This window comes from Centropristis striata, chromosome 7, assembly GCF_030273125.1.
Source record: "Centropristis striata isolate RG_2023a ecotype Rhode Island chromosome 7, C.striata_1.0, whole genome shotgun sequence".
Classification (NCBI taxonomy): Eukaryota; Metazoa; Chordata; class Actinopteri; order Perciformes; family Serranidae; genus Centropristis; species Centropristis striata.
Window position 1 is genome coordinate 18,769,138 of NC_081523.1, and position 21,884 is coordinate 18,791,021.

The 21,884-nt window shown below is 38.9% G+C and overlaps 1 protein-coding gene across 1 annotated transcript in view; it reads right to left on the reverse strand.

Annotated features, from left to right (window-relative positions):
• Positions 1–9,786: 9,786 nt before the first annotated feature.
• stpg2 (sperm-tail PG-rich repeat containing 2) overlaps positions 9,787–21,884 on the reverse strand; it is a 60,175-nt gene continuing 48,077 nt past the window's right edge. Inside the window, exons 13-14 of the mRNA XM_059336651.1 lie at positions 10,673–10,873; positions 9,787–9,991 (exon numbers count right to left, since the gene is read on the reverse strand). Coding sequence (XP_059192634.1) covers positions 10,706–10,873 — 168 coding nt within the window. The 3' untranslated portion in view covers positions 9,787–9,991; positions 10,673–10,705. The remainder of the gene's footprint in view (positions 9,992–10,672; positions 10,874–21,884) is intronic.

Consider the following 21,884-nt stretch of genomic DNA (forward strand, 5'->3'; position numbering starts at 1 on the left):
CTAAATCTCATCACCATTTTAAATGATTTATTAATTAATCAAAAAATTAAAAAAGAAATCCGGATTTTATGTGAGAACATATAATAAATGCTAAACCCCACCACCATTTCTGGGCTGCAAACAAGAAGAGAGATGGACCTGTTACACTAATTATAATTTATTATCATTTTCAAGCAACATTAACCATTTCCTGCTTTTGGGCTGATAACAACACACTGGGCTCTGGGAAACTGCAGTGAGAATGTTTCAATATTTTCTGAAGCAGCATGGACAATTAAGTCGATATTAATGGATTATTTAAACACCAGATTATTAATGATTGACATAATCATCCGTTTGCTAATAAAACTTAACACCTAGAGATCAACACATATCCTTATTTTACATGTATCTTGTAAATACTTTGTCCTGAGGGATTTACTGTAGAAGATGCATCTTATAAAGTGAAGCATAATTCCCTGAAAAATATTAAACAGGTCCAGAACAAAACTCTACTATACAGTTAATTGAACTGATGATGAATAGTAATGCCAAAGGGGTTGAAAAGAACTGAAATACTTAGGGTAAAAGTAGACAAAGAGATTATGTAAACATATATTCTACAAAACAATATGAAAAATTACTTCTATTATGGAGAGGGGTACTAATCTAGTCATCAACAACTTTTAATATATTACAGTTTACAGTAATGCCCTGAGCCCTGACTCATAATGATAATAGTGAGAGCAGCAGATTTTATAATCATGTAGATTTGTTTGTATTTTGTTTTGCTGCAATCTCAACCCTACACCTACAAACAGAATCTCTCTCCAATGATTCACTACTTTGCATGATTTGCCATGATACAACGTCCTGCCATCAGTTTGAGAATGAGCCCTGATAATGACACTGAGATGAACGCAGCAAAATGTGGAAATGAAATCAGACATCTATTCTTGAACTACAATGCCCTGATGGGGAAAGACAGGGGGGGAGAGGGGGAAAGGGAGAAGGAGAGAGTGCACAGGTAAATTAGATTGAAAGGGAGAGAGAAGGACGGGCTGGGGAAGGAATAGAAATAAATCAAAAGTGTGAAAAAAAATGATATACTGTGGTAAGATGGGAAAAAGAGAGAAGCAGGGGGATGCAGCAGGGGAGGGAGGGTGGTGAGGGAGCTCTGAAGAGGAAATCAGCTGCTTTCTAATGGGCGCTGATTACATCTCCTCCTAAATGTCAAGTACATTTCCATTTAAAGTGCCTTGCTACTTAAAAAGGCATGAAGAGAGGCACACCCAGACCACACACACACATATATGTGGGCTGATACATATAGTCACACAGTCCACAGATGCACAAACACACAGGAAAGCAAACATGTGGGAGCAAATCACACACAGTTGACTTAATATCTGAACACAGACTGTGACTGTGTGCAAGCGTCATTTCTTCAAAATGTCCCTCTGTGTACGTGCATGAATCATACCAAAGTGACACAGTATCCGGAGTGCACCTTAGTATCATCAATAAAAAAAACCTGCTCGCACACACACACTTCTTTATCCTTCATTTCAACCCGCCCTCAAATCTGCTCTGAACCAATGAGGCGTGTCCTCCCACCGGGGTTCGGTAATGGCTGCCAATCAGGATCACCGTAGCTGTGCCCAACAGCAAAGACCAGGAAGATAGATGAGTAGCCCCCAGGCCCCCGCTGCACTGGAGCGGACAGAGCTTAGGGATAGATTCAATATGTCACAATAACATACACATGCTCCAGCACTCCCACACACACATGGATGAAGCCTGGTGTGTGCAGATGGACACAGAAGAACACATTCACACAGTGCCGCCAACATGCAAAACCAGAGAAAGACATTTTTCTTGCATCTTCACTCTCAGATATGCACAAAAGCTCACATGCATTCATGAATATGAATATTTACATAACAATTGCACAAATACTAGAAAGACCAGTTTTAAATAAAGCATGCGTTTGTGGGGACATCTGTTTTTTATAGTTATAGTTAAATAACTCTAACTGGAGAGGCTCATAAGCCAAGTCACACATGTCTCAAGAAAAATGAATTGGCATTTCACTGCGGTGCAAACCATACAATGTTAATATTATAGTTAACATTGTTAACAAATTGATGGATGATGGGTTCCTTTTTAAATAACTTACTTTTTTATCTTCTTAGACTTAGGGGAAGATATTTCAAAGTCAAAAGACTCAAGTCATTGGCGTTGAGGTCCAAGTCGAGTTCCAAGGTTCTTTGTTATTTTGTTAAGTGTATTGTCTGACTGGAATTCAGGTCATGTGACACTGTTTTTCACATCACACATCAACTGCACATATCATACATGCATGCATGGTTTACAGATGTTTCTTTTGCATTTTCTTAGCATACATGAATATAAACCACACAACAATGCTTATACTCTAGAGGGAAGACTGTACTGAATGCTAAGAGGACTGAACACATTTACAGATGTAAAAGGTTGATCAATGCATGTATCAGATACATGACTTACACACTCATATTTGCCTATCATACAAAAGAAGGCCTGTTTTACATTAGCGCAAACCTCACTTTAGAGCACAACTTAAATAATACGAATAAAAAACTCTAACAAGCAACAAGCAGACCTGCACAAGGTAATTTACAAATCACACAGTCAACAGGTGACTGCACAACCAATAAATGCAACATCTAAGAAACTCCAAATGTGTGTAGACAGTAGCTATAACACCACAGATCAGCGGCAGGTACAATACAGATACAGACATACATGCATCTGCAAAGAAACCAGCGAACCAAGACTGTATTGATAAGTTAACCAGACCGACCGAACGTTTCACATTAAAAGAAGCTCTTTGGAGAGAAATTTAATGAAAACTTGCTCTGACTCACGTTGTTTGACGTCCAAGTCCATTTCCTTTGGACTTGTTGAGATGAAGAAATGGTCCATTTGAAGATGATATAGATATATAGACATAGTCCATCATATTCCACTTCACATGTTGTTTGTTTGCACTCATTTCCTGTTTATCTTGCTAGCTTAAATCTGTCACATAGCTGTTACTATTAGCAACGTTGGAAAAACAAGCTAGCTCATGGGGTTTTCTTAAATAATTACTTTTTTTATTGTTTTTGTTGGAAGCGGGAGTGTGGCTGGCTTCAAAATAATTGAAGTTGGTGTTTCTTTATCAGAGTCCTTTCACAATTTCCAGCTGTGTCACCTCCTGCGTCAAACCATTTGATAATCAGCCAGGTATGTTTTCGTCAGTCTAAGGTTTTAATCAACATAAGGCAGTTTCACCTGGTGCCTTTTGGGTTGACGTCGGTAAGGCTGCAGTACCGTACTTGACCACATGCACTGGCTTAAATGGAATACCCGTTAGAACCCAGTGAGGCGCTGTTTCCTACTTCCTCTAGATAGATCTAATGTCAGACATTTTGGTAATTAACAAAAATAATAATGTTGAGCTAGAATAGTGAATAGTGAATATGTCACATGATAAATGTATATAACTCACAGTACTTTTTAAGATGTTTACAGATGCTTTATACACATAAGGATGTGGCATAAGAGCTCTGCCACAATCGCTCAGAGCAACTCGAGTTACAACACATTGATACTGATTTGATAATAATTTAAATAATCACCTCACTGGAGACATAGCACATTATTGTGGTGTTAGATCCAACATGAGATAACTTGGCACATCTGTTGACATGCTGCAAAAAGCTCACACCTTGAAGGTGCAGGCGATAAAAAAAAGAGAGGCACACATTAGAAATCTACTGAAATGTCTGATATTGAAGATCACAGAATAGACAAGAAAGGGCAGGTCCAGGACCATCACATTAAAACATGCTTTTATTACAGGCTTCATTATAAAGTTTACTAGCTTAAATTCATTGGCTTTATTTTCAGGACAAGTTGTAAAAGTATGAGCAAGGATAATAAATGAATTAACCATGTCCTCTCCCTGAGCGACCACTGTGTCTGGAACAGTCCCCAAGCAATCCAGCAAAGCCTCACAGTGGCCATCTGGGGTCAGACGATGGTAGTTGTTCTAGTTGAGCCGTTGCAGTATGATAGCCATAGTTAGCTTTTCCTGGAGAATATACAGGAAACAGCACACACAAGCGGTATTGGGCTGTAAACCCTTATTGCCAATAACTAAATGAAAAGATACTTCCTCACTGTAGTAACTGAAGTATTTTAGAGGAATCTTTAAAAAAATACTGTTCCTGTCTTTTTCAATTACTACTCTCCGTTTCTGAGGTCAGCAGGCAAAATGTACTGGAGACGAGTTAAAAACTTCCAAATGAGGGACACAGTTTGTCAAGACAAGAGTTTAATAATTTATCAGTAACTTGCAGCTATGGTGGAGAGTGGAGAGAGAGGGGGAGATGTGGGGAGGCAGAGTATGTGTGAAAGCAAATGAGAAAAATATTTTTGATGAAATGATTCAGAGATAATGTGTGTGTGTGTGTGTGTGTGTGTGTGTGTGTGTGTGTGTGTGTGTGTGTGTGTGTGTGTGTGTGTGTGTGTGTGTGTGTGTGTGTGTGTGTGTGTGTGTGAAAGAGAGGAAAGCCAAGTGAATAAAATAGATTTATTTTTTAGTTGAGATTTTTGGCCAGCTTGTGTTTGGCAGTGTGTGAAATATATGTAGATTTTTAACTTTTAATCATAAGATTGTTCCATGTACCTGCAATAACAACAAGCCGACAAAGTATTACAAGATTCATACAGTAGTTGATGGTGCAGAATGAAAGGTAACACAAGTAGTAATAAAACGCCTGAATCAAACAAGGAGCCAGAAACTTCATAGAAACTAAAGAAAAATATTATCTGTGTACAGAAATGTTCCTATTACAGAACCATCTTCAATTCAGGAGTTAAAGTGCAGCATGCAAATCTGGAGAAAGATAGTTGATTACTGAGTCACGTTCCCAGGTTGTCAAATACCGACACTTTGTGTTGACGTTCCTTCCCTATTAACAACCCAAAGCATCAGTATTTGACGACCTGAGATAGAGACTCAACAATTAACTATCTTCCTTGTCCTAAATGTGAAATAACTGCCAAAATGTACAGCATAACTTGATAGGTCTGTATGAAAATATCAATCAAGACGGGATCTTAGGACTTGATTCTGTATTAGAAAGCCAAGGTTTTTCCTATCTTGAAACTTAAGATAGAAAAAAACAGTTTGGATATTTTTCTGTAATGAGGCCCCAAGACATAACAGTAACATAAAAAAGTGACAGAGAAGAAGTCATCACACATCTTTACCCATTTGTGCCCAAAGACTATAAAAAGATTAAAGAAAAATGTCACAACATTTGTCCTGATAAGTATTGAAATCTGGTCGAGTGCAACTTTTACATTTTTAGATATATATTACATGGAATATGTGTGCACCTTTGATCTTAGCTTCCTGTGAGTTCATAGATACCAAATACTTACTTGTGCTCCTTGTAGTTTCTGAAGTACAGAAATGGTCTTATCATGATTTTTTTAGTCTTTGGGATCAAGGGACTACTATTTTTTTCCTTAAATATAAAAAATAAACAATATATAAAAGTTTTTAAAAATCCTGTGGGCCCAAAGGCTGAATACAATACAATAAGAAAAATGATTCAGCCAAAACACTTCCATCTAAATAAATTCAAATTTTCAGTTGTGGGTAAAAATGTGTTAAATTACATTCCATGCTATATACAACAAACCTGCATGTATTTTAAAACCTTTACTCTCAAGATTTAGAGTAATAATTTGATAAATCTCATTTCTGCAAAAGCCTCAAACAGCTGCCTGACAGGCTCCAAAACATGAAATACCCATAATACCCCTGTTCACTACAATAAGTAGAGAATTATCCACAGTCATGGATAATAGAGGTGGATGGATACAGGGAGTTCAGCAGTGACTGCCCCTGATTGTAACCCTGCCTGGCTCTTCTCACTGTATCTAAATGAAGCCTCACTGTCTCTTCTGCCCTTGTCAGCACTTGTTAACCTTCACATTGATTCTTCTGCACTACTGTACATCTTCTTTAATTAAAGACACCGGCTAATCTGGCTTTCACCAAGCTGTGTTTGCGAGCGTGAAGCTGTCATCTCAAGATGATTGTGGCTAAATATAGCACTTTACATTTACATGTATTGACTAAATGAGTTATAAAGGTCAGCAGAAGATTGATTAAACTAGTCTGACCTCTGGTGAGTTTCACCAATGACTTCTCTACGTTCACATACATGTGCAGAGAAATATTGTAGTTTGCAATAACTCATTCACATTAGAACCAAAGTGCTAAACAATCCACAGATTTGTTAACTCCACTGTCCCTCTACATGCTGCACCAAAAATAAATATATAATACTGCTTCCATCTCAATCTCTGATATGGTGTGGCACATTAGAGCAACTGCCTCCAGCATGTAAAGTATCTTTAAAAGTCTGTTGAAATCAATAGAAACGTGGGATGAAATGGACAAAATGTCATGGAGCAACACGTCATACTGATTTTATGTTAAAACTAGTCTTACTGAAACAAAATTCAATTAAATGTGAGATTTTAACTTTTTAACTTGTGCAAAAGAATAACACCATACTCTTTACATAATAATACTTATCTAAAGACCATTCTGATGTACTTAAGACTTTAAGACTCTACTTTAAAGGTAAACACAAGCTTAAACCTTAAACCTGCATTATTTCTAATGGCCAGCAGGGGGCGACTCCACTGGCTGCAAAAACAAGTCAGATCAATGAAAAATAAATGACTCTACTTCTAACTTGATTTATTGCCTTGGTGAACATTTTTCTAATGACTTTGTGTTCTTAACCGCAAAGTACAATTTGAAATAAATGCAAACTAGTACGAACAATCCCCTGAAACCTTATCTTACTGGGAATAAAACCATCAAGGAGAAATACAGCAATGCTCTCACAAAATCAAATTAACCACAACAAACATTGACATGTAATCTGTGGTTTGTCATTTAACAGTTAAAATGTTGAAATCCCTTCAAAAACAATGGTTATTATGGAATTTGAATACTAATTTCATGCTTGGTTTGGCTAAAAAAAATATACATTTGCTAACAACATATTTGGACAACATATGCCCAAACAATTATCCAGCAGAAGCCGTTATTTTCTGGAAAGAAAATGACGCTTTAGCAGCTGCTATTGTTTGCATGGTTTTCATGTATTAGAGTCCCTCTCAAACCGATAAAAACACTGATCAACTTACCTCTGTTTTACAATTATCAAGAGATCTCTCAGGGACAGCTTCAAGGTTTGGCAGAGCTAATTAGATTTAATAATGGCTCAACGGCAGAGACAGAGTGCTTTAGCGAATGAGGTAATAAAAATGCCTTTTGGATGCCTGGGCACAAAGACAATGAAAATAGCCATCATGAGGGGACAGTGTAAGGACACAGTGCAATATGTCTTCATCCCACACAAGACATCTGTAAGTGACGGCGCTTGGTGCTGCGTGAGAGATGAGAACAGAACAGAAAAAGAAGCCCATTTGAGCATCGATCACTTTTATGCCCCTGGTCTGTTTGCATATTTTAGACCTATAAACAACATGAATGATGTGCCGTGTAATGCACCATAATCGAGATTTATTCAATCTCGGGTGGAGAGGGTAGGGGGAGGAGATGTTCACAATCCTAGAATCAGAAGGGGCTGTTGTGTGTGTGCGCACTTGTGTGTATGTGCGCTGTGATTTATTTGATTTAATTAGATCGCCGATGTAAAACAGCTCGTGGGGGGAAAAAAAGGTAAAGACGAGCGCCAAGGGAGGCATAAATAACACCAGGCTCTTGCGCATTCCTCCTTGCCTCTTTTTCCTCCTCTGCCTCTCGTTTTCTTTCAACTCTCTGATCTTTTCCCTGCCCATATACAATCTCTAATTTTTCCTCCATTTTCCACTTGCCTCTTCCATTCACTCCCTTTTTTCTTCCCTTTCTTCTGTCTCCTTTTCGCTCTATATCTTACCCTCCTTTCTCTTCCCCCTCCTGTCCCTCTTCTTCTCTCTCCCCCCCCCTGTCTCTCTCTGCTCCACTCCCAGCTGAATAATGATAGGGGGTAAACACCTCATTAGGCTAAAAGGCCCACAGGAACAATCAGAGACATGGTGCTCTGTCGAACCTGTTACTGTGGACGCTCACAGAGACATTTTGAACACAGCAGGACAAGAAAGGATCCAACAGAGGAAGTAAGGAGGGGGGTGAGGAAATAATTCAATTGGAAAGGTTATTTCCAATCAGATGTGACTAACAACAACAAGATCTACCTGCAGTACCATCTCTGCATCTTCTGCTGATGCTTACACATTTCCTGTTTTTTCTTTCTTTGTCTCTTAGGGCTAAGAACACACACATTCATACACGGCCATGAATAGCTGATTTACAGTGAGTGATCAACAGAGAAGAGGAGCATAAATCTACACTCTCCAGTGGTTACCGCCAGTAAAACTGGTTTATCTGACACTTTGAACCGCCCGCATCACCCGGTCACAGCTAGCCATCTCTGCCTCCCTCATACCAGATGGACAAGGTCAGCGAGAGCTGAATAAAATATGATAATCAAAAAGACATTTCTTGTATTGTAACAGCTGTGTTTCTGTTCCATTGTCAAGTGAATTTTCAGCATACTTTCGAAATGTAGAAAAAAGAAATTAAGGCATTTCCATCAGCTGGTTTTGAGCGAAAACTTACCTGTAAAACTGACAAGTAATGGTTTTGTATAGGGTACTGATTCATGTGTTGGACTCTCTCTTGGCTGGCTGCTGTCGTCACTGTTTGGTTGTCAGGCAATCAGCAATGACTCACCCCAGTTGGCTGCTGGTTGAAGCTGTATATTTAACAGCCATATGAGATATGTTGATTAGACCTTCTCTCCCATCTATCGGCGAGAAAGCAAATAAGTGTTTTTCCCAAAATGTCAAACTGTTCCTTTAAGGCATATTTTCCTCCATTCCTGCTCTGAAAAACTTCTCTCACTCCTCTTCTTGACTCTCCAGCCTCTCTCCTCTTACAGGTGCGTCAGACCTCTTAATATTTCATGCTGTGGTCACACATCAGCTCTCTCCACTGCATGCTCAGTTAAAACCAAGTCTAAAGCACCAGATAATGCCACTGGCTCTTGCACCTAAAATCCATGTTTCTATTTATGAGCAGAATGTTCTTTCACATGTAGTCTGGTTTGGATGTGTGCTACTGTATGTTGTGCAGCATGTAAGTGTATGAAGCTAAAAGTGAGGTTTAATTTGATTAATGGGCAAAGCAAATGAGTGGACAACAAAACTGGAACACAAGTCATCAGTCTTCTATATGACTTTCACATCTGTTTCTCTGGTAGTCAGCATAAATATATATATCATGAATGGCCTCATGATTTATGCATGCTAAGCAATAATGTATAGCGATTAAACTTTTTCTAATTCTAATAGTATTTTTGATGCACTGATCCGTTGTCATTAAATAAAACATGATTTCTGACAGTCCTGCCCTCTGGAAGTAAAGACGCAGATGATGTGAGTTCAAATCAAGCTTCAGGCATGTGCTCCTGTGCCACCGTGTACACAGCGTTCCTGTCATTAGCCCATGAGCAGCACAGTAAAATCCATAAAGCAAAACCTTCCCATAATTTTCAATCTCTGTCTTATTTATGTCGGATTGGATCTTTTGATTGCTGCCTTAAGAAAACAAAGTGCCTTATGGACGAGACTTCCTTTTTAAGTGAAACATACTTTCCAAAGACCTCAGGCAACATTCATACTAATAGCTTTTTAATTGTTATTGATTAACAAAGTGGTCATGCAGGGGGAACTGATCCACAAAAACAGCTGAATCAGTGTGTCAAGCTTGTCATTACTGTGAGTAAAGAATGAGGGAACCATCAGCTGTAGATTCAGTGTCTGTTGTCGTTATTTCACTTTGCAACATTGAATAAAAAGCAGTCATCCTCCTCCAAACTGCTGCCTGAAACAATATCAAAGAAAAGAAGTTAATCAGTCAGTGGTTTGCTCCGATAAATTTTAGGTTTAAAAAAGTCACAAGTTATTAGCTGCTCTAATTTGTAAATTAACTGTGAAATTAACTGTGAGGGCAATTTCAAAAAAATAATACTGAAGACTATTACCAAAACAACAGCTCTGGGGATCTACTGTGTGTTGTCATATGATAGCAAATTTTGGGCTTAGAAACACTCAGACACACACACTTACACACACACGTACACACACACACACACACACACACACACAGCAGAAAAAACAGATTGGACAGACTGCTTCAGTAAGCTTTCAACAGTGGCAGAGAGTAGAAATATCAAACAGAGAAAGACACTAAAATGAGCGATAAAGTGCTTCAATGATAATTATCGCAATTTATCTAAAAACAGATTGTTAAGAAAACCTCAAATCTATTATCTTGAATTGCAATACATATTACAATTGTGATATCTGAATCTCTCTACATTTCTGTTAATTTAATAAAAAGCCTACAAAAGTTACAGTTCAATAATTGAAAATAAGCTCACTCATTATCTATTATACATTCAACAGAAATGGTTAGAACCATAAATATTCATGAAAAATCAGCTTTCCAAGGAATATGAATTGAAATGGGACGACCTTAAGATTGACCTTTTACCCCACTCACCTTTCACCTCTAAACTTTGACCCACAAAGAGCTCTAAGAAGTGCTGCTGGTGATGGAGGTGTTGGGAGCGACAGTGTTAATGGTCTTCTGGGCCGTGAAATGGCCAGGGGCCACACGGGGGGAACAGCAGGGACCCAGAGGGTTGTTGAGGGTCACATTGAAGGTGCCCTTCAGTACAGTGTTCATTAGGCCTGGACTCAACTGTAGGGACAAAAATAGAACATATGACGGATGATAAGAGGTGATTGGAGAGGTTAAATAAGAGCAATACAGTGTGTTTATGTAAAACATCTTAAACACTGAAAATGCAGTTTTTTGTGTTTTGATGTGGCATTATAGAGGACATGCTATGCTCATTTTCAGGTTAATACTTGTGTTTTGGACTTTAATACAATATGCTTAATGTTAAAAAAGCACTTTATTTTTCTCATTATGTCTGTCTGAATATACCTGTATTCACCCTCCTTATTCAACACACTGTTTAAGCGCCAGTCTGCTCTGATTGGCTTGGCAACTTTGCAAAATACTCAAATGTATGAGAAATATTAATATACAATTGAGGAAAAGGTGTAAACTCAAACGTGTTGTTTTCACAGGACATACTCCGTGGCATTAAGACTTAATGAATGGAGGCCAGCATGATGAAGTGAGGAGTAATGGCTGGCTGTCCTTTGACTTTACAACAGAAGTAATCAACAGTTCTTGGCATTTTCCACCAATCACCCTGTTTTTTACTGCATTTAACCGTCTAATAAAACTTCACATAAACTGTACATGAACCTGTTTACTAAAGCCAGCTGCCTCATATGGAACAGCTTTACAGTGTCTTCCAAGAAATGGACAAGCCACAAAAAGATAGAACTTTGTGAAGAATGCAGCCTTGCAGTATTTGAAGCAGGTATGGGAGTCATTTTGTGGGTTTTTTTTCGTGGGCTCATGTGGTTTGCACCCTTATTATTACAACCCCAGTTTAAAAAAATAGTTGGGGAGTTGACTAAAACATAGATAAAACACAATGCCATTATTTTCTAATCCTTTTTTTAATTTTTTTTTTACATATATTAACCTTAACACTTTTTTGTTAATATATACTCAGATTTTTTTATTTTATACATTCTGTTTTATTCATATTTAACACAGCGTCCCACCTTTTTAGGAATTGTGTATATTAAGCATTTGGTGGTTACTCACAAAAATGTATTTATTTATTTATTTTTTTTAAATCTTGACATGAGCTGGTTGAACTGAGGAGTTGTCTCTGACTTAATGTCTCACAAAGGATACATAAATGCTGTGAAGCACACATTATTTTCAACTAAGAATCGGCAGTGATTTTTTTTTCTTGGTCTTCTTTCTCTGGTATTTGTACAGCTCTTGATACTGTTGGGTGTTTGTAGAGTCAGCTGAAAAGGTTATGGGACTGGTACTTTCAGACTATTTATTGATTGCATTACAACCTAAAGTTTAAAGCCAACTCACAGCCAAACAAGGACGCATTTCTTTCTGCCAAACTTTAAGAGAAAATGGTCATTAAGGTTGAATTCACAAACTGTAACACGTTACTAACACATGCAAATCATTAGTCAGATCTACAAAAGAGGAACATGAGAAAAACGGTACCAAAAAACAAAAAAAGACAAGCGCTTTAAAGTTTGACCTTAAATTCACTCACCAAACAAATGTCAAACACAAAAGAAATTCTTTCCATCTCTCTTACACACAATCATCACACAGGCTAAGATGCAGACATACATGCATACATATGCTGTATGCACACACACTTAATCCGTCATCCCTCCCACCCAGGTACTGCCTGAGGAATCTACCTCTTCCATGTAACAAAAGCTGTCTCTTTTTCTCCCTTTCTTTCTCCCCCCAGCTCCTCCCCTAACCTCACAGCACACACACACATCAGTATGCCAGAGGTGCCACAGTAGGATTTAGGCGCATTGGCGGGGCCGCTCAGATCTCAGTATTGATCCTAATGGGAAAAGGGTTGCAGGTTCAACTCCAGGTCACCCTCAGGGTTGCCCAGGAGGTCGGGGAGATGGGGAAGAGCCCTTGGAAGTGACGACACCACCGGCATAGCAATAATGAAGGAGATTATGGGATGTTTTACTAGGTCATAGAGGGGAGATGGAAAAGGGGATCTGTTGGTTGGAGTTGGTGATTATGTTATTCGGTATGTATGTAGACGTGTAGACAAGTGCTGGATGCAAAGTCTTTCCCACAACACACATACAGTACACAGCACAAGAACAGAAGCTTCATCCCGTACATGCATACACACAAAGGATGCAAATTCTCTGTTGGAGCATACAGATATTTGTACATTCACCACATAAAAGTAGATGCCATTATTTTGCCACACATGCTCAAATCACTAGACAGCAACAGAGAGTCCTCATATACTGCAATCCTTAACAAACTAGGTGGTTCATCAGTGTGTCTGATCTGCCACCTCTAAGGTTAAGTTTTGGTTTAACAAAAGCATTGAAAACTACTTGATTAGCAAAAGATTGTGGTGATTATGAACCAAAAAATCCTACCTCAGTTTTACATATATTCACCTTAACACTTTTTTGTTAATATATACTCTGATTTTTTGATTTGATAGATTCTGTTTTTATTCATATTTAATAGTGTCCCACCTTTTTAGGAATTGTGTATGTTAAGCTGTTGGTGGTTACTGCACCAAAAAATCCTACCTCAGTTCTTATTTCCCCGAAAGGACATTCATGAGGTCGCCTGCCAGGAACATGTTAACATCAACTAATGCAGTATTTCTGGGAAACCACCATCAGAGAATGATCATGATGATTTTAGAAACAGATGGCTGGATTTTTTTTTTTTTTGTTAGCCATTTTCATGCTTTATTTGATAAGGACAGAGAGAATGGAAGGGGGAGACAGAGGGGAAGACATGCAGCACAGGAACCTGGGGCTGGATTTGAACACAAGAGCTTTTGCCAGATTTTACCTATGATTCCTAGTTGGGCAAAGTCTGCACCAGTTGCACTAGTTGGGGACAGTTGGCATGGCTAGTTGGCACAAAAATCTGTTTGAGGGGAACAGACATGACCCGCCTTCGGTCGCAGTCAATCAAACATGTTTGAATTTTTTTTTAGCCGAATCTGGACGCAATTGAGTAGTGTGAACTGATTACCGGCCCAACTGCAGAGATGGGTTGCCAACAGTCAATGAAAAATAGAGGTTGGGCAGGAAATAACGGCAGAAGACAAAGGGCGGGAAGTAGCTGGACTATACTGACCCAAACTCCATTTTTTATTATTATTACTTTTTTTTTTTTTTCTGAGCAGATAGCTGCGCAGACAACAGCAGCAGCGAGACGACTGTCGTCCATATTTGTTTACTTCTTGCTCCTCTTCTTCTTCTCCTTAAAGTTTTATTGGTGGTTGGCAAACAACAAACTGGTGAATTACGGCCACAAAATGGTATGTTCGTTTACCATTTGAACCGTCGCCTTCGCAAGAGTTTGATGTGTTCAGTTGGCTTTAGTCGGTTTAACAAATCATGTAGTCTGTGATCCCTCATCAGGCGCAGTTGTTAAGTATGTGATCCCCAGTCTTTCAGTTGTCATATAAAAATCTACTGAAACCAGTCATGTAGTGTGTGTACACCAAGTCTTTTAAAATCTGTGAAGGCTGTGAAGTATGTCCCCAGCTTTAGTGGTATGTGCTCTACCAGAGAGCCCTAGATGGCTTGATTTCATCAGCAGTTCGGCCAACGCATAAAGACATGAAGTCCTTGAAAGTTTGTACATTTGAGGAACAAAATTAAGGCCTTGAAAATGTTTGAAAAGATACATAAATAGACATGGGTCATTTAAATACCTCAAATTTATAATTTTTTTGCAAGAATAGAAATTGAAGTACTGTTGGTCAGCGACTAAGATATTTTGCAAGGATCAACGTGTATTATAATTCTCAGAATCATTTTCTCACTCTCATGCACACACGCACACACACACACACTCTCTCTCACACACACACACACACACACACACACACACACCTGAATAAATGCTAAGATATTACCTCACTTGCCTCATCAGAAAAATATGATGAGAACATGATGAGATGGAATTAGGTGGCAGTGAATTAAAAGTAGAACTATAAAAAATCTCACATGGAGGAAGCACATGTAGAGACAAAAAGCGCACACCCTGAGGAAGGTTTGATGAAATGTCAGCTGTGTTAAGGCCGCCTTCTGTTCTAACTCATAATGAACACCACATTAACCTGAGCTTATTTTTTTGGCTCAGTATTTGCTTTGCACTCCGCAGATATATATATACAGTCATGGCCAAAAATATTGGCACCCCTGCACTTCTGTCAGATAATGCACCATTTCTCCCAGAAAATTGTTGCAATTGCAAATGCTTTGTTATTCACATGTTTATTTCTTTTGTTTGCATTGGAACAACACAAGAAAAGCAGAGAAAAAAAAGCCAAATCTGATCATTCCACACAGAACTTCAAAAATGGACTGGACAAAATTATTGGCACCCTCATCTTAATATTTGGTAGCACATCCTTTGGAAAAAATAACTGAAATCAATCATTTCCTGTAACCATCAATGAGTTTCTTACACCTTTCTACTGGAATTTTGGACCACTCTTCTTTTGCCAACTGCTCCAGGTCTCAGATTTGAAGGGTGCCTTCTCCCTCTTCTGCTGTTTTAAGATCTCTCCACAGGTCTTCTATGAGATTTAGATCTGGACTCATTGCTGGACACTTCAGAACCCTCCAGTGCTTATCTTCAACCATTTCTGGGTGCTTTTGAAGTGTGCTTTGTGTCATTGTCCTGCTGGAAGAGCCATGACCTCTGATGGAGACCCAGCTTTCTGACACTGGGCCCTACATTGCACCCCAAAATTCTCTGGTAGTCTTCAGATTTCATGATGCCATGCACACAGTCAAGGCATCCAGTGCCAGAAGCAGCAAAGCAACCCCAAAACATCTGTGAACCTCCACCATGTTTGACCGTAGGGACCGTGTTCTTTTCTTTGAAGGCCTCATCTTTTCATTTTCTGTAAACAGTACAATGATGTGCTTTACCAAAAAGCTCTACTTTGGTCTTATCTGTCCACAGGACGTTCTCCCAGAATGACAAACAAAAGCAATAAACATGTGAACACCAAAGCATTTGTAATTGCAACAATTGTCTGGGAGAAGCGGTGCATTATCTGGCAGAAGTGCAGGGGTGCCAATATTTTTGGCCATGACTGTATATATATATATATATATATATATATATATCTGCAAAGATCACAACATCTAATTAATATTGGTTTCTGCTTGACATCTGTTTTCATATCCCCGTGTTCCATCCACTCACTGTTAAATTAAGCCCAACCAATAAGAGCAGTGCTGTGCATGAGAAAGGTAATCGAGTCTACTTTCCACAAGTAGGTGCCTCACATTGTGCATTTAATGGAAACACTAAATGAGCCTTCATGTGACCTGATGCTGCTCAAGTAGCTTTGTGGCATCACACGCACATGTATGCATGGACGATATACGAACACACTGATGCTGAAATAGCTGCCATTCCATTACGTGGCCGTCTGCTTCAGATTTTCGGTCCTCAGAACACATTTTCAGCTGTTGAATCACCCTCTTCAGCGGTTCCATTTGCTGCTGTCTGTCTCCCTGCTTCTCTTCCTCCACACGTTTCCTCCACATTTTCATCACTTTCTCACCTCTGTCTGTCTCTCCTTTCTCTCACCCCTCCCTTCCTCCCTCTCTCATAGCTCTCATACCGCCCTCTCTGCCTGCTTGTCTTTAACACTCTCTAACCTCTCTCTCTTTTCGCCGCAGTTCACACCATCTTTAACTCTGTATGGCTTATGATGTCGTATAGATTCACAGCTGCACAGCCAATTACTGAGATGAGAGCTCAGATATGCATTCCACTGTGAAGAAAGCGAACTGAACCTCCTAAAGCTAAATTGAGCCATGAAATACCACACAATGCAAGACATCAGTCTCTATCTGGTATCATATAGATATAGATATCACAAAATGCCTTTATACATATGTATGAACTCGATATAAACATCAAGTCAAGTCACAGAAAGGTTGAAAAAGAAAAGTGAAGGCTTGATCATTTGTCGTATTTCGGCTGGCAGGTTGCACAAGTTACATGAAGTAAAGCCCGACAGATTTATCGGTTGACAGATATTATCGGCTGACAGATATTATTGGCCGATATTGGCCTATCAAAGGCCTATCAATATCTGTGTATATGCTGTACAGAAAATGCTGCTTGGCGTGATTTAGAAATGGTGTTAGCTATTACTTTTTTATGACTTTTTTTAAATAGTCAGCAATTGACTGACACTGAACAGTAATGATGTTTATTTAGCCATTTATTTCATTGTTATTTATTATACATTGTTTGTATAATGTATAACAATGTAAATATGTCAGAGAAAATAGCTCTCTGGATACATTTTCCAGAGTGGTGAAAAAACAGTGCACAGTCCACATAATAAAAGATCTATTTTCATTCCAGCTCCAAATTAAAATATCTATTTTAAATATAATATTTAAAATATCAGCCGCAATATCAGTTATCGATAAATTTAACCCTGTAAAATCAATATCAGGATCGGTCTGAAAAATCCCATGTCAGTAGGCTCTAATATAGAGCAATGTGATTGTGAGGGTTGAGGTTCCTTGAAAAGGACTGAAAATGTCACAAAATGTAAAAAGGACATTGTTTGGATGAAGAGAATGTGCATTTGTGTTGTGCATTCATGAAGAGCACCACTTAGCCTAGAAAACAGCTGTATAATGTCTTCAGTGGCTCTGGAGGGAGCTTTTCAAAGTTTGAAAAAAATACCCAGATGATGTCATACACAACATTTGCTGCGCTTCCGCTTATCACCCACACCAATCTAGACTTTTAAAAATGTTGCTGAATCTGTTTTAATTTGAAAACTACAGAATTGCTTTCGATATTCGAAAACAACAGATAATGCGCTTGCTTCCTGACTGAGTCTTATCAGTCACCACATGATCTCCCCTGATTCGTTACACCCCTATCATATGAATCTTTCCAGAACAAAACAAACAAATCACAATCATGCCACTACTGCCTGCATGCACAGGAGGCAAGCTGTTATCAAAGCGATGTGTGACAATTCCCTTGTCGAACTGCATTATCAGCCACATGAGCGCCGGTCATGTGGTCCACATTTTCAGGCATGCAAGTACGGATGGAGGATGTGTCTGAAACAGTGTTGAAATGCATGTGTGGATGGAGATCCTTTCTTTTTAATTTGCAATTTAGAACTTAAATGGTATTAGTCTGGATGCAGGCGTAAAATGTTAAACAGAAAGTGATTGATACAAACCATGTAGAGTTTGAAAGTAAATTATGTATATCAAAGTGAAATAAACTATCATGTTGCATAAAGTCAAAATTGGATCCAGGGGATTCTGGGGCATCATTCATAATAGGGGCTAGTTGTAAAATTTGGCCTCAGCTGCTTCGAGATTTTAAAAAGGCTGTTTCTCAGAATCTCTTTGAGATTTAATTTGCAAATACATGGTTGCTCATAAAGTTTGAATAAAGTATATATTTTTTAATCTCTTTCCATGAAATGATTGTGACTATGTGATTTACTCTTGACAGATAAAGTGTATATCTTCTCAAAACTTTATTAATCAATCTCTGCCAAAGTGATTTCGGATGCATTTAAATAGGAATAAACAGAGGACTGTGTCTGAAAATAAAATCATTCCAACTTTATGGGCAACAATGTACATTTGTGCTGCCATTTGTATGTAAAAACTTTCATTTTACTACTCAGATGTATGGTGGGTTTTGCAGGATATGTTTCTCCATCCAACCATTATCTACAGAATACACACTTATTCTGTTGTGGGCTACTGGAGTCTCTTCAAGCTCACACTGGGCAGGCTTGACAGGTAGCCAGTCTATCAAAGGGCTGTAACATCGAACAACAACCATTCACAACTACAAGCAATTTCCAATTCACCACACTTATACGTCTTTGTACTGCGGGAGAAAACTGGAGCACCCAGATGAAACCCATCTAAGGACGGGAGGAACATGCAACTCTACCCAACCAGCCCCGGGCCAGTCAGTTCACTTCTACAGTAGATTGCATTGCTATTAGCGTAATTCTATAAACCAACCCATTTTTACTTTGAGCCAATTATCTCCCAACATTAACTCTACTCTCTTTCTTTTCTGAAGAGGATGCTGACAAACACTTGACAAGCCAAAATGGGGGATTTTAATTTCACTTCTAATTTAATGCCTTACTTGACTTTTTTGTGTGTGTGCTTTTACCTTCAGATGCCCTGGGAGAGGGGAGGAGAGGAGAGGAGAGGAGAGGAGAGGAGAGGAGAGGAGAGGAGAGGAGAGGACGGTATGAGATACTTGACCAGCTTTATTAGCTACAGTCATTGGAAAAATTCCCGCAGCTACAGTTTCCCCTTAAAACAGAGAGAAATGGAGCAGAGAAACAGAGTGAGACAAGGGAGGGATGTGTAGAGCAGATAAAGGGAGGAAAAAACACAGCATATGGTGATGAAAGAACAACCACAAGCATACATCTACATAGGAAGATAGAGGTTTTAAAAATGTATGTGGGAAAAATATGTACAGCATTCTGCCTACATTACTGAGGCTTAGTACTTACAAAGTGATACACATCGCCACACTCACACACTGGGACTGATGTTTAATGTTAAAGTAACTGAAAGCTAAACTAGGCATGTACTGTATATAACATAAGGACAACTGGCACGGATTATCATGCACAGAATTTGTTGTCTTAAACAGAAATATCTCACTTCCCTGTACCAAAACAGAAAAGGGTGACTATATTCAACATTTAAAAAAAAATATTTGCACAGAAAAGACAAAGAAAAGGAGAAAATATGCATGATTCAGATGAGATGGTGGATGGAGAGATGCAAGAAATGAGGACCGTAAGATCTGCAGAAGAGCGAGCTGCAGAGGAATGAACTTCATAAGAGTGAGGTGAATTTCAGGTGAGCTGTGGCTCTGTGCTGAAACCTGATGAACTGGAATAGAGGATGGGGGTCAGGCTGAGCTATGATGTGGCTCGAGCCTCAACTGCTTTGTTCATGCTTTTAAATCAAATCCTGCATAAACCCAAATTCTCACGTGTTCCTGTACCATTGACATCCATCAAAAACAGATTGCCTTGCTAATTTATGATACAATTTACATAGTAAAGAAAGAAAATGGATTAGAGAGACAGGCTCTAGATTCTGAGGAGAGAACTGCAAATAGGTAAACTTTATAAGTGGAGGTGAATTTCAAGTGAGCTGTTGCTCCGTGCTGAAACATAATGAGGTAGAAAGGAGCATAGTGAACGGAGCAATTAAAGGAGCAGTGTGTCGGATTTAGCCTCCTTAATGTCCTCCTCTTGGTCCTCTTCTGCCGAGCCTGCCATGTTTCTATGATATTAGAACATACAACTGACTCTAGAAAGGGCCTTTCGTGTTTTTACATTACCTGAAGGCCACCATAGGTTCTATACACGGTTACAATGTGAGGGGTAAGGGAAGGGGCATTTAGTCTAAGACCTCAAAGCCAGATGTGATTTAAACCTACTCTCGTCACCTTTGAGTCATGCTTGCATCATCTGACTCATTCGTTAGCAGTTTGGCTACAACCTTACTGGTAATGTCCAGTCATATTTATGTAGGTTTACAGCATTGCTATTACAGCATCTCATACATTGGGCAAATATGATGATAAATACTGTCAATATAAAAATTGTATATCGTTATATTTTATTATATATCATTTCTACCATGAGGTTGGAAATGTGTTACAGCAATAATTACATAATTTGAGAACAAAACGGAAACAAGCTATAAGATGCAGTTTTGCTATCCGAGGCAAATTGGGTTACTGACCAGGTGTAGGCCTATCACACGATGGGGTGGAGCTCCCCTAAAAGGCGTCCAGTCAGAAACAGTGCAATGCTGCAATACGTCCTACGTAAATAATGATATTTGAAAAATCTTCAAAATTGAGGATGCACACCTTTGTGCCATGTGCAAGCCACATACGAAATCTTAGGTCAGTCTGACTAACAGTCAGGGAGATATGCCCTAGACACACACACACACACACACACTCACACACACACACACACACACTTGTTGCTTTTATAGATAGATATTATCTGTCCACTGTCAACACCAACTAACCCAAATTGGTTTTATCGCCCAACCATGTTTATAATTAGGCTAATCATCATATGGCGTGTACCCGGCTATACGTACTGTAATCCAACAGCTGCAAGTTTTTCACTAAATAGCCAAAAATAATCTGGTAGAGTGAGAGAAAAGGACCCAGAGATGGAACCAGGCAAAGGCAGTGAGAAGAGAGACAGATACAGTGAAGCGCAGAAGAGAGAAGGGGAAAAAGTTGAGGAGATAAATCCACACAGAGAGACAGCAGACAGATTGGAGACAGGCAGACAGAGAAGAGAAGAAAGAGCCCTGTGATAACATTACACCCATGGACATGAACATGATGATGAACTCTGTAGCAAGGTTTAAATCAAAGTCAGTGGTTTTGTCTTTGATGTTCACCACTCAAAGTCAGCAGGGACTGGAAGCTACATTAGCTCTTTCAATCATCTCTCTAACACACACACACACAGGTCCTTGTACTTCTATCATTGTGAGGACCCGTCACTGACATCTATCCTTAACCATCACAACTCAACCAAACTTAACTTAATTTCTATCGTGAACTGAACCTTACAACCACATCCTAACCCTCAAATTTGTTCAAGTCCTCACTATGTAGGAAGTACAAGAACACACACACACACACACATCAGCAGATGTAATCCAAAACTGTAATTCCTATTAAAACATGTTGAATTGGAGCAGGAAGAGATTAGGATCTGGTTAGGTTTCATTACAACTGTATTATGCTTTAACCACAAAGTGCATTTGTCTCTGTCAGCAGTCTGAGGTTGCTGCATTAAACAACATTACACTTAATAAAAATGCACTCACTTTTCCCCGTTTAATGTAACCAGGCAGGTCAATTAAGAACAATTCTCCCACAAAGTGAAAAGCTGCCTTGAGCAGGAAACTGCATCATTTGGCCTCGTGTTGCATCAGTAGAGATTGGTCGGAACCACAGAATTTTATTG